At 40.9% G+C, this 14,557-nt stretch overlaps 1 protein-coding gene across 1 annotated transcript in view; it reads left to right on the forward strand.

The window, feature by feature from the left end:
* The window catches only part of si:ch1073-396h14.1 (disintegrin and metalloproteinase domain-containing protein 10), a 29,819-nt gene that overhangs the window by 10,846 nt on the left and 4,416 nt on the right, over positions 1 to 14,557 (forward strand). The window contains exons 7-12 of the mRNA XM_040128945.1: positions 585 to 677; positions 1,080 to 1,248; positions 9,505 to 9,668; positions 13,388 to 13,559; positions 13,720 to 13,864; positions 14,212 to 14,395. Of these exons, the coding sequence (XP_039984879.1) occupies positions 585 to 677; positions 1,080 to 1,248; positions 9,505 to 9,668; positions 13,388 to 13,559; positions 13,720 to 13,864; positions 14,212 to 14,395 (927 nt within the window). The remainder of the gene's footprint in view (positions 1 to 584; positions 678 to 1,079; positions 1,249 to 9,504; positions 9,669 to 13,387; positions 13,560 to 13,719; positions 13,865 to 14,211; positions 14,396 to 14,557) is intronic.

Here is a 14,557-nt window from a genome sequence, read left to right on the forward strand (position 1 = left end):
GCCGCACTGTTATTCTCTCCGGCTTTTCTCCTGCTGTCCCTCCTCTCATCACCTCCTCTAACCCTCTACAGATTCTTTCCACTTTAAACACACACACTCGTTGTTGTCCCTGGTCCAGTGCCAGACTTTTGCTGCACCGGGTGAGAAATATAGTGTAAGTGATGCCGTGATGTGATCTTTGAGTGTAAATAGACAAAATGCTGGTGTCACTGCTGACCTGGTTCTAGCGTCTCATTTGTCCAAAGTGTAAGGTATTCACATCCATGGAAATTTCCCAGCAGGCCGTCCTGAATTTTATCTCGTGCTGTATAGACTCAGACCTTCACATGTGACTGGTTTGCACGTGCCTCTCTAAATGTGTGACGGGCTGTTCCACGAATTTCAGAAACACCTTGCTTTAAAGATTACCTGACGTGGTCCTTTTTTCTTGAAAGAATAAAATGATAAATTAACTGTGAAATTCAGTTTTGTGATTGTCAGAACCCTTCGGCCAGTCATTGTTTTGTTCTGTGTCGCCAACGTCAACCACTCAGCACCTACAATATATCAGATTCTTTTCTCACATAAACCTGTATCTTTCTCAGGTTGCCTCCTACATGCGAGCCGTGAATGACATCTGCGACAAGGTGGACTTCGATGGAATCAAGCTGATCAACTTCAAAGTCAAATCCCTCAGTGTAAGATCCTTCTGCACTCAAACAATGACACGATTGCCCCAAATCTTAGAGTGACGCACTTCAGATGCAAGTCACTGATAACTCCATGCAACCGGTAATCCTGGCTGTCACACATTCAGTTCTCAATTCACAAGCATGTCATGACTCCCTTGTTAAAATGAATGGAAGGTTTTGGGAAGAGACATTGATTAAGATAACTAGGTTAGTCAATCGGTCCATCCCACTGGTTCTTCTACCAGTGAGAATCAAACTAGGACTGACTCTCAGCCCCAAAATGTCTGAAATATAATTCTTACTTTCTCAGAGCTGTGGAGGAGTGTATAATTATTTTCATCCCTGTGTGTCAAACTTGCTTCTTCAAAGATATTTGATTTAATAGTACACCTCACTTTCTCTCTCCAGGTGATGACTGAGGAGGATAAAAACGATCCTCTGTATCCTCTGTATATCGGGCCTGAGAAACTGTTGAGTCTGTACTCTGAGAACAACTGGGGCAACTTCTGTCTGTCCTACCTGCTCACTAACAGAGACTACAGCGGAGTGCTGGGACTCGCCTGGGAGGGGAAGGCTGGTGAGTCACTCTGACTGTGTCATATGCATACACAAATCACATACACATGCATTCACACAGGTAACACATACGCATGCAGTATGGTGTCTCAGGGGTTTGCACAGTTGCCTTGCTGCACCCTAGATTTAAAAAGGTGTTTTTGCTTTCCCCAAACTGAAAACCCGTGTAAGGTATTAGCAATACTGTCATTGCCCTGTCCTTGTGGTCTAGGTGCTCCACGGTGGGGATTTATGGAGAATAACTTTTGTTTGGAGGACGATGTCATACACCAGCAGGTTGATTAAGAAAAATTGTGACACAAGCTGCTCACTTGTTGTTCAATGACTTTTTAATGACTTCAATGTGACATACTGGCCCTCGATGCCTTGTCACAATCTAATTTGGTGACTCAACCAGGGAAGTGAATGTTTCAGTATTAAAGGAATAGTTCAAGTTTCAGCCAAGAAATGGTTCGACACATAACCTTCAGTGAAAGCAAAATTTGACATTTCAACATTTTTTTTTTTTTTAGACGGATTAAAAAAACAAAATATAATGCGTTAATTAGTGAGCTTTAGAAATGCTGGTAGGTGGATTTTTTTACCTGGATAGAGTCATGTTTCCCCCTGTTTCCAGTCATTTTACTTAGCTAAGCTAACTGGTTGCAAGCAATAGCTTTATGTTGGATGGTGCTGATCCTCCCATCTAACTCTCAGCAAGAAAGTGAATAAGTGCATTTCCAAAAAAGGTGTAACTACTCCTTTAACCTTAATTTAACTTGAATCTAATTTTAACCAAAGTAACTTTTACCATTAAAAGAGCTACTACTATTGCTACATAGCCAGCATTAGCATTGACAGCTGTTTACTTGCCGGTCTAAAAGAAACATTGTGAGTTAAGCATCAAACTTCAATCATTAACTCGCCAAGAACTGTCTCCAGCGGTGGAAAGCAACGCCAGTGTTAACTCTTGTTTTGCTTCTACTTCTGTCACTTCTTTTCTTCCACTGAAGTTAGCATGCGAATCAACTAGCCCCGGCCAGCCCGTCTCGTCACTTTCCAATAGTAAGTCACTGTAGCCTCCAGGTTGCCCTGAGGAAGTAGAGCTGCTAAGAGGGAGTATTATAACCCCTTGTATTGTAAACGCAATGATGGCTGAAGCTCTTGGTAAGCCACCATCCCGACCACCCACCAAGAAACCACATTCAGTGGCAGAGAAAACTTACATATGGCACCTTTAACCAACATATTTTAAAGTTAATGCCAAAAACAAAAGAAAACAAAAAACACAGACCTGAAAAGCTGTTTTCATTTAAAGAAACACCAGACATTTGTAGCATTGTTAAGAAAAATAGTGGTGTTACTTTGTCTAGGAGTAAATGGAAATTTGATTACATGTATCTGTATAATGATTCCACAGTATTAGTCTCACTTTATGTCTGCACCTCTATGAATTAAAAATGTATAGACTTTTGATAGTAGAGACAAATCTAAGACTGTGCCCAGAACATATGGCAGGCTAAACAGAAACGTGAAACAGATAGGGGAGTGTCCCAGTTCAAGGTGTGAGAATTGGCAGGTGAAATAATGTTTTCCTGTTTTGCCTCTCTGTGTGAATCTCTGTGTGAATATTTGTGTGAATCTCTGTGTGAAACTTTGTGTGAATTTCTGTGTGAATCTTTGTGTGAATTGCTGTCGATATGTCAAAGCGCAGCTCCTCCTCTGGCTTCCAGGACTCCCTGGCCTTCATACTGTCTGTGACACAAGCTCACAAGACGCTACATTCAACACTCCTGCAACACAGTTTCCAGATCAGTGTGAATCATTTAACCCATGAAGGACGTGTATCAGGGGTGATGGATTGTGCAGAATCAGCTTTAAGTAAACTGCATTGACACTGATGACAAAAAAAAAAGGCTTTTGAGGGAAACAAACATGCATTAAGAAAAATGAAACTTAAATTTCAAAGCAGGTGTAAAAACTTCCGCAAATGTGCACTACATCTTTAGTTCATAAGTGGCGTCTACCAAGGAGCTGCAACAAGGTGTTGAAAATGCAGTACCAATGCAGGTAAACCAACTTTGGTTTTCCTGGATCAAACGATGTTGTGGCACACAGAGCTGCAGGAATTATACAGCTCCCATTTCAGGCTTGCTATACAAGTGGTGTTTTGGTTTTGGAGACCAAAAGTAAAACGTGAGTGAATTCCTCAATTAACATTCCCAAGTGATTTGCATATAAATCTGCCTTAGCCTCTACTCTTAGGCTCAAATCATTAGAGAATGTCGTTAATGGACACCATTACAGACATGTTTCATTACTTTTTTCTTAAAATTGTGATTTTACTTTCTTCATACGAAACCAAATGACCATATCGCAGTTTAAAAAAATGAGACAGACAAGGAGGTACTTAAAACCCTTTTGCTGAAAATGAAGTAATAACTTTTCTTTTTGTTCTCCTTTAAAAATAATTATCTACCTTACGCTCTTAAGAACACCCCTTTGAACACACATTACAGTACATGTTTCATTCCTGCATGAAATATTCCCCTGTAGGAAACAAGTCAGAGAAAACAACCCAAAACAATGTAATGTCATTGGATTTGTTATCAAGTGTTATTGATGGCATACATTGTCTTGCACTCAGAATCTGATTTAAGGTTTGAAATGTTGAGTAAGACCTTTTTACAAACAAAAGTCACAAAACTTTCGTCAATTTGCATTTAATTTTTAAGTGAATGACCTAAATAAATTTACATCAATAGAACTACAAGAGAGCTAAAATGAAACAGTGGGATTTCTCCTAACGTCAGTCAGGTCTGGTGACAGACTCCGTGTGTGTGTGTGTGTGCCGGAGGAAGTTGTACACGTATGTGGGAATTGTCATGGTAGGCGGTTCTTCCTGCTTTTTTCTACGACATTGTCTCATACGCTGCTTTTGATTGGGTAAACTGAGGGGTGTGAGAGCAGACCACCACAAGGACCTTTGATTAGGCAGCAATGAACCTCTGACACTCAAATACACATACACATAGGACACACAAACCACTCCCAGATGTCTTAGTGAGGATTGGTAACTGCATTCCACAGCATGATCACCATGGTGAAAGCTCACTTGAGGAGCACACACACACACACACACACACACACACACACACACACACACACACACACACACACACACACACACACACACACACACACACACACACACATTGTGGATTCATAGTGGCAGTGACATTGTTGTGACTTTTCAGTCTCATGTGACTGTCCCAAAGAACGAGCAGAGTGTTAATCGTGGATAATGTTTGACCACCAGAAACAGATCTCAATCTCAGTGTCTCCTTCACCCACTTCCACCAGTTTATCAGTGGACTTGGGTAATAGAAAGTCCTTTAACCACAAGACCATAAACTCAAAGACCCTGGAGCTATAGCAGGGTACAGCGTGCACAAACATGAAGACACACACAACCCCCATCAAACACACCAGACTCCTCCTCTAAGCTCTCAAAGTTGTGTGTTGATACATCAGTGGAGGGTTGGGGGGTTGGGGCCCAAACGTCTGGACCCTTTTCAACAGTAAAATTCCTTCTTCTCCTGAGACTAATTGAGGAACAGATAGTAATTTTCCACCCAATATGTTTTGTGTTGTTGAGGGGTTTTTAGACTGCTGGCTGGAATCACTGCAGTGTCAGTGTCCTTTTTGGAGTGTGGACTCATGATGAACAATATGAAACCAGCGTTGCCATAAATATATATCCTTAAAATGTTGATTTATAAGTAACCTTTTAACACTCACTGTTTTGCTTGTTTGACAGTAGCACTATGTACAGTCTATAAAAAGTTACATAAATATTAACTTATAATATTCAGTGTGTATCTTTAGACTGTCATCTCGTTTGTGATTGTAGCTATTTTTATCAAAAGAACAACCTGTCATCCTGTGATAGCCAAATGGTTAAGGCGTATATGATATATTGCCATGCCCATGTCAAGTCAGGCAGTGGACCTTTCATGTCATACCTCTCTTTCTTTCCCCTCACTTCCTGCCTGCCTCTCTACTGTCAGCTTTGAAATAATGACAAAATGATCAAAAATAGTGTGTTAATTTTAATTTAGGCAAACCATCCCCAGACTAATAGCACAACTCTAACAAACATGTTTGTTTTTTACTACTGGAATCTGGAGAAATGTATATGTAGTTTGAACTATCTGAATGTAATGTGTCTGTCCACTAGTGTGTTATTGTCTATTTAAAAACACAACACACACAAACACACACAGTCTATAATCTAAGAATGCTCAGGTAAGGAAGGCTGTCCACAGTGACAGTGTGGAGAGCTGGAGGAGCAGAAATAATCTGTAGCCTGACGCATTGGCCAGAGTTTCACTATTCCTGCTGGTAAAACAGACAAACCTGTCAGACCTTCTCAACCTTGTTATCCAAACATAATATTTTTAATGCGGGAAAAACTGGGTAGAGCCGGAAAAATATCAGAGATGCCGCTTGGCACCAGGACATGCTTAATTGTCCAGGTTTCAGTGACAGCCGTTTTCTTTTTTCTTTTCATAATTCAAGCCATTATAGTTTAATCCATCACCTCTGATAGTATAGAACCCATCAGGTAAGATTTTGGTAGCAGCATCCATTTTACAACACCATCTGTTGGATCAAGCAACACAGATTTCAGACAGTTTAAACAGAAATTAAAGGATGAACCATACAGTTATTTCCCAAGCTGTCAATTGTAAAGGTTGTAAAATCCACCTTCTAAATTATTTACAAATATATTGTAAATTAGATTATACAATGGTACTTCATTTATCATCTATGATTTTGAATCAAATTTTTCAATCATTGAGTAAAACTGTATCGTAACTGATACCAATAAGAGCAAAAATACACAAAGAATAAAACCCTGGTTGACTAAGACCTGTGATGCATTCCAGACACATTAGGTCTATTGTTTTCACCAATGGAAAGGTAAAGCAAGTCTCACAATGCAGTGCAAAAATCCCATTCAAATTTAGTGACATGAAGGTACATTATTAACAGTATTTCTGGTCGACTTTCAGAGTAGCTCCACTGTAGTTTTCTGAGAACTTTGACTGGTGTTATTAGCGGTCAAAGCACCTCACTGTGTCTGTTTTTGTTGTTAAAGGTAATATTAGGACACTCGGAATCCCCCCTGTGTGTTTATGCAAAGAAAGACTGCCCCTTTACTATTGTTTGCTTGTTCATATTACTGTAAACTGTGTGAAAGAGTATTTGCTTCTGTGTGTGTGTGTGTGTGTGTGTGTGTGTGTGTGTGTGTGTGTGTGTGTGTGTGTGTGTGTGTGTGTGTGTGTGTGTGTGTGTGTGGGTGTGTGTGTGTGTCCCTCTATATGTTTGTCTATGATGCTAATTGAATCTGTATGCTTATGTGTGTCTTAGTGTGTGTGCTTGTTTCCTCCGGATGCACAGTGTGTGTGCATTAAGTGCAAGTTACCACAGGATTGTTTGTTTCTCCGAACTGTGTTTATCCAGTAAGCTAATAATAGAAGTCTTTCATTACGTCTCCTTTCTGTGGCAAAGAGGAGAAGGGGGGGGGGCGCACTCACAGCCACTCTCTGCTCGCGCTGCCAAAAAACACAGCACAGGCCTCCAAAGTAATGCTCTTTCTAGGAAACCCACCTCCTTGAATAGCCCATGGGGGGGGGGCTTTTTAGGTCAAAAGCGGAGAATGCTGGAGAAATGCATCCAGAATTCTTGATGAACATGGCCTGGGGAATCTTGGCTCGCAGTTTGTGGATATTAAACCACTCTCTTTTTGGCTTTTAGCAGTAAGGAGTGCTGTTAATAATGACAATTCCTCTTATTTCCCTCTAGGCTTTCATCTAAAGCTTAAAAATCTCTTTTTAAGCTTTCACATTTCTGGTACAAGTCATCATGCAATATCAAATACTGAGGGATAAAATAGTCTCAGGTTACTGTATTGTCTCTCCCACCCTTCTCCATCTGACATATGATGGTGGTGTGACCGTACTGCCTTTGCGTCTAACCCTTACAGTACCCTCATTGTTTCTACAACAGCAAAGATAGGGGGCACCTTTGTTTTTGTTTTTCAACCTCTATCTGTCCTTCATCATTCTTGGACGTCACACTTACGCCCACTGTGTAACAAAAACATGCCAGATGCCCGCTATTGTTTCCTACAGTCCTCAGTGATACAGAGTGAACTCAGATTTCTCTGAAATGGTGCTGAATGTATATAACAGACGTGCACCTCACAAGCCTTACCCCCCAAAATGGTGGTGCTGCTGACCACATTGTGTAAGAGGTGTTACATAAAATTCACATGACTGCATGGGAACTGCTGAGACCTCCAACCTGAACCACATATGAGTTCAGATGCAGGGAACCAATGAAGAGACAGGATGGACACATGGAAATTACTCCCACAGTAGCGGATTGAGTTGAAATGGTGGTGGCTATGGGAAAATGCTTAGTTTGCTGAGAAAATGATGATTGATAAGGAGGAGCATTGTAAAATTGATTAGACTTACATTAAAGTTATAGGAGGTCACATCCTTCAGGATTCAGTATTTAATTTCAACACTTCAGAAAATACACCGACATTTCACAAAACTAGGGCTGTAGTCTCCCGGTCGACTCGTCGACTGGTTGGTCGTTAGGCTCTCGTCCGACCAAATTCTCACTGGCGTTACTTTCATAAAGAGAAAAGCGCTGCTTCAGTAGCCTTCCAGGATTAAAAAACACAATGACATTTCAGGTTACGGAAAAGGTGGGACAACACTTATTGTTTTTGATTGGACAGAACCCAAGTCCTTGGCGACAATTCAGTGTCATTTCCAGTTTTTATTGTGTACTACTCTCAGCAATGTCCTTGCACGAATTTTATTCAGAGTTTGAAAGGATTGACAAAACTGCGTAAGGAAATCGAACGACACACTGCAGTGAGGAAGCGGGACCAGGAAAATGACTTATCAAGTTGAGCTTTTTCAATAAGGCCAAAGGCCTAAATGATTGGCTAGTTAGCCATTTAAGAGTTTTCTATGGAGCTGATCTACTTTACTATACTTTAGCAGCGTGGCATTTAGTGCTGGCACCCGGCTGATCGATTCTAGCATCAATCCAACTTAACACATCCACTGAAAAACCCTGAATTGACTCGGGTTCTGTCCGATCACAAACAAGAAGCGTTGTCCCACCCTTTCCGTAACCTGAAATGTCCTTGTTTTTTGTGAAATGTTGTGTTTTGTAAAATTTATATTACTCTAATCCATGAGCATTCTCAATGAAGAACCACATTATAATGGGTGCTGAGTTTGACCAATAGGACTTGTTTTTGTAAAACTAGTCCTCTGGCTGGCCAGATGAAAGATGATGTCAAAGCCCAGCCAGCCATCCGTGTGAATGTGGCCAGCTGTTTGTAATTGTGGGAATGGCTTTCAGGGACATTACATAAACCCAAAGGCAAAGAAGACCATTGGACATCAAATGGCTCTGCAGGCTTTGATGTGATACTAGAGGAGTTCAGCAGGTCTGCTCGTCTGTCTGTCCACAACTCCCCGACCCCGGGGCCCAACAAGCAACACTTTGTTGGTTTAAGGTATTTCCGGTAGCACACGGTCAGTTATGCAACCATACTGTACTGCAAAGTGACAAGTAGGTATGTTTTCATTAGGTCTGCAGCTCCCTTTTCTGGTGGGCCAGTAGAGTCTGCATGGTCATCATAAAGATGCATTCTTTCCATCTTCTTGCTGTGCCATACCTACTGTGAACTATAGACAGTAAAATACATAAACCACAAACTGTACAGTAGAGGACCCATCAGAATGTTTAGACTTTGCTTTTTGCATTATTAGATGCAGACTACATAACTGAATAACTGGACTGGTTGCCAAAACATAGTGACATATAATAAAAGAGTAACAAGTCAGACATACTGTACATATGACATATAAGAAACAAACTGCCCCAACAGTAGTAATTCTGCCAGACAAACACTATTTAATTTAATCAATTAATAAATAAAAGGACAACCATGTCACCAAGTGATGCAATTAAAATGAGGACCAATAAGACCAATTAACAAATGTATAAACAATAAACACAGACAAAGCAAATTAAACAAAACCTTTCAGATTAGTTCAAAAACACAGCTGATATCTCAGGAAAATTTGCTTCATATGTCATTTACAATATATGACCTCAGTGAAATTTTTTATACCTGCCAACTCCATGTTTATCCTCTCATCTCCGTCTTATTCAGGTAACTGGGGAGGCATATGTTCAAAACACACCAACCTGCGTGATGGCCGGACCTCCACCCTGAACACAGGTCTGGTCACAATCCAGAACTACGGACAGGTCTTGCCTCCTCGACTCGTCCAGCTAACCCTTGCTCACGAACTCGGCCACAGCCTGGGGTCTCCGGTCAGTCGCCATCCTTTACACCCTCTTCACTGTCATCTGCCTGATACCCAGAAATTCACTCAGTTGAATTTTGGTCAATCAATTCAAACCAAACACAGCACTGCACACTATGTATCCCCTGACATGTGCCTGATCATTTAAATTTCAGTTTAAATCAAAATTTAAGAAATATTTTACCTTTATTCAACACATTCCACCCAAAAATAGAGACCACATATATATTCTTTCATGTTTGCAAACATCAGTTTTAATTTGTGAATATGACCGATTGTAACGATGGGGTCATCTAAACAGAAATCCTGGCGTTGCTTCTCAGACAGTGAATAATGGAACCACTCTGGGACAACAAACAGTAACCATGGTGACTTTACTGGAATATGGCCACATTTTGTGCGCCTTAGTTCATATAATTTGGATGTAATATAACAAAAGTCTCCAGACAATACCCCGATTCCAACAAAAACCTGGCGACATCCTGAATTCAAGTTCTGAGGCTCAGATTGGAAGATGGGTGGACAACCGCAGATATTTTTTAATTCAAAATCACTGAAACAACAGATTTAGGGTGGATTTCCCCTTTAGTTTATTGTGCATTAACAGCATTTTTTTTGACATACCAATAGTAATGAACTTTTCAAAGCGGACATTCTTCAAAGATGCCTTTAAACAGCTCCAAAGTCTCCACATTCACACATCACATATTCCCTTTTTAAGACATGTAGAAATTAGAATGGAAACATTGTAGTTTAACAAGCACCCACAGTGTATTTTGGATTTATTTACTGACAGTCAACAGCTAGTTTAACGTTATTGTTCAGGCACTTTTAGATAGAATAAAGAGAGCAGATGTATTAAAAGCCTTTATTTAGTCAGGCGTACTGGTTAAAACACTGCCCAACTTTGACCTAACCTGGTCTTCGTCAGGGCAGGAAACAGTAATAACAGACTGGTTACCCCTGGTACTCTTTCTATACAACACGGCAGAAGTAGCAACACTGAAAAACATAATGAAATAACCATAGCAATGACATCAACATTAATATCATAAAAGAGAAAGAGATAATGACAAGTTTGCAAAAACTCTGCTTTGTAAAAGGTCAAAAAGACTTTTCCTCGCCTGATTTGTACACCTGTTGAGCTCAGTGTAGTATTTCAGATTTCTGTTACACTTTGCCCAGTTTTACCATGAATCCCCTTTAGGGGCTCAGTCGCCAGGAATTCAAACACACGTTAGTCCTACATGAGACTGCGTGGGTTGTGTACTGACTGATGATTCAACATGACGAATCGCTTTGATTCAAATTTTAGACATACCTCACACATTCTCACAAACATGGCTGTTTGCACTGCACCAGAACAAACTGTCTGTGAATGATTCACTTATGTGGGCATCAGAGACCTTGGCATTTATTGACTGGCTTGTTTTATACGGAGCTTTGGCTCAGTCTCACTGGATAATCTGAAATAAGGGAACAGGAGGATCTCTGATTTCTTTCTCTCTCCACAGTTATTCTCTGTCCATTTTGACATACAGGCCTTTACAACTTCCTCCATTTATACCATACCAACACAGAGCTTATGTATACACACAAATGCATGCACCTCTCTCCATGTGTGACAGCTGTTAACACCTGCAACCTTTCTCCCACTGCCCAAAATGTCAGCAGCGCTGCTCCGTCTCTTTTCAGCCTGACCTCTGTTATTCACAGACCAAAGAGTCCTCTGATGCGTTCCTGAGCAGATTAGTTCTGCTACGTCAGAGTCTGCATGCTTTTTGTAAGCGAAACTACCATAAATTCTCCTGCTCCGGCCCGGTGTCCGGGCTGCTGTGACAGGCGCGTCTCATCAGTTCCAGGCCGGAAGCACATGAAGAGATCTGAGAGCGTGCTTCACCTGAGATTTGTTGCAGGCATAGTGGAGGAAAGAGAGAGGGGTGGGCTGTGATGCAGAAAGGAATTCCGGGTAAAGAGCTTCTTTGGCCCTTGGCCTACTTCCCCTTCTCAAATACGCATCTGTACAATGACTTTTAAAACTGTGCACTATGGATCAATTTGCTGTTTAGGTGAAAGATAAATTGAAATACAGCAAATAGAAATATATTTTTTTCATCTTTTGTTGTCCTGCTCCTTCATTTAGATCTTGTCATAAGTTTCGTGCACATATCACTTTGATATTAGGGAGGCAACTGAGGTTATTTTTTAAAGTGATTAATATGAGGATTATTTTTGAAAAAAATATTCATCTTTTTATTTATAAAATGCCAGGAAATAGGGAAAATTTCAGAAAACAATCATAATTTCCCAGAGCCCAACATGATGTTTTCAGATGTCCGACCAACAGTCCAAAACCCAACGATGTTTTGATGATTCAACTGTTAATTAATAAATCCAAACTTACATAATAAAATAGTCAATTAACAAAACAGTTGATTGATTATCAAAATAGTTGCCAATTATTTTTCGGTTGAGTGTTTTCAGCTATTCTTTTAATTTTTTAAATCAATAGAAGTGATGCACAGCACAAAATACATTACACCCACCACAAGTCACAACATAAGATTTAGAAATGAAAATGAAATTGCATCAAGGTTGTCGGTGCTGACAGCTTCTGTAAAACCACTACAGGTGTTCAAGAAGTAAAGAGGAAGGGCAGGTAATCTGTTACTTGACAGTGTACAGTACTGACATTTACCCATACTTTGCCGTCCCTCCTTTTCTTAGCGCTTTTACACTGTTTTTGTTGTCATAATGACTGCAGCAGTAAAGGAGATGCAGTGTTGTTCTACAGCGGGCTATTTTTTGTCTATTTCCGGCAGAGTTTTGAGCTGCAACAACACAAAATGGCTGAGCAGGACATTACATTGAAAACATAATGCAAGACTAAATTGCTTTATAAGAAACAAAAATAGTTTTACTATTCTTAAGAAAATGCACCAACGTCTGCACAGCCGTGGTGAAATGCGCTGCCAAACCCAGAGCCGCAGATATTGACATACTGAACACTATAAAGTTAGCACTCATTTTATCCATCAAACTAATTGAGGACAGATGCAGGAACAGGCTACCCACATCCAAACGTGTTCTCTCTGCATGTGTCCATGTCACTTTCAACGCTACTTACTACTTAATAGCTAATTTAATTGTGAGTTTGAAATCCAGGAGATCCACTGATATTCAAAACCTTTAAAAGTAAAGTTACTCCAAAAACCGACCGAGGTGTGGTGGCAGTTTTTCTCAAACTTTAAAACCATCATACCATCATATACTTGTTGACATGCAGAGAAGGCGAGATCCAGAAAACGTTTCTCTAATGTGTCTCTGAGTAAAGCCCAAGGAGCTCTGTGTTCTATTCCTGGTGTTCCACAGGTGGAGCATGACATTCATCTGCTCTTTCAGGGCCATCACATCCCAGAGAAAAAGAAGAATTTTGACTCTCTAAAGGCTGCATTATTTATGTGAAAACATAACAAAGATCATTTGAAAGTCAGAAAGGGTCTGTAATATAACTGCTGTTACAGGCACCATCTTCCACCATCTGCAATGACCTATAACAGGCTACTGAGATCTGTAATAAAGGGAGTTAAATTCCCCATCTGTGATTAGGATGAAAACAAACTGTTTAAGCGTTGGTTAGATGATTTGTTTGTGGCAAAATACATAACTAATCAAGAAAAACATACTTTGACTGTTTCTGTTTCTGATATTTTGTCCGTGCTTCAGCATGATGAGGGCTCTAACTGCGGGGATCTGGGTTCCACTGTTGGTAAAGGCAGGTACCTGATGTTCCCTCACGCCACAGACGAGGTGCGTGAAAACAACGACAAATTCTCCCACTGCAGCATCAAACACATCAGCAGGATCCTCAAGCTGAAGAAGGACGACTGCTTTGTGGGTAATGAGGAAAAGCTGCCACAGCGTACATGTCCCACATTGCCCGCTGAGCCGTCCGGATGTCCGGAGTTTCAGGGAATGTTTGTGTGTATGTGCTTGTGTGTGTTTATCTGCGTGTCTGGTCTGGTCTTTTTTATTTTTTATTTTTTTTTTTTGTCCAGTCAGTGATCAGCCAATCTGTGGAAACCAGATTGTCGAGGAAGATGAGGAGTGTGATGTCGGTCACAACGACACAGACCTCTGCTGCTACAGCGCGAAAGAGCCTGTAGGAGTCCAGTGTCGCCTCAAGCCTGGTAAAGTCTGCAGGTACTGTGCACATAAGGGTATACGCACCTTCAAAGTTTGCAGACAATCTCACCAAAGGAGACTATGATAATATGCTACATCTTGCATCTATGCATTCATTCATTGTTCTTATGTTTACATTAGCATTGTTTTCAGGTTGATAGGTTTTGGGGTTTTTTTGGTTTAAAAATGGTTAAAATAATTTTAAAAATAATTTTTAATTGAAGCAGCACACCACACTGTTATCAACCTTTCACCTGACATCCTATCTTCTGGGCGTGTCTCTGTTTTCTTCATATGTGGGTCTCATGTGTATCTGTCACCCTGACCGTATGCACATGATGTCTTTTCACTCCTCCATCCATCAGCCCGAGTCAGGGTCTGTGCTGCGGTCAGGACTGTGGGTTTAAGCTGGCCGGTCAGACCTGTGATGAGGAGACAGACTGTCAGAGAGAGAGCGTGTGTTCGGGCCTCTCCCCGCTGTGCCCCGCGCCGAGCGCAAAGGAAAACCTCACCGTCTGCAGTCAGGGCACGCGTGTCTGCCTGAACGGGGTGAGCCAGCCACATCTCCCACACCACGGTGTGACTCAACACCCTTCAACTCCATTGCCCAACAACAGGGAAAAGTGTGCAGCGATGTTGCAACGCTGGTCCTGAAGGAAAGAGTCATTGGCTATGCTGAGTTTCACAGCTCATTAATGACAGCGGATGGAA

The sequence above is a fragment of the Xiphias gladius genome, chromosome 6 (assembly GCF_016859285.1).
Source record: "Xiphias gladius isolate SHS-SW01 ecotype Sanya breed wild chromosome 6, ASM1685928v1, whole genome shotgun sequence".
NCBI lineage: Eukaryota > Metazoa > Chordata > Actinopteri > Istiophoriformes > Xiphiidae > Xiphias > Xiphias gladius.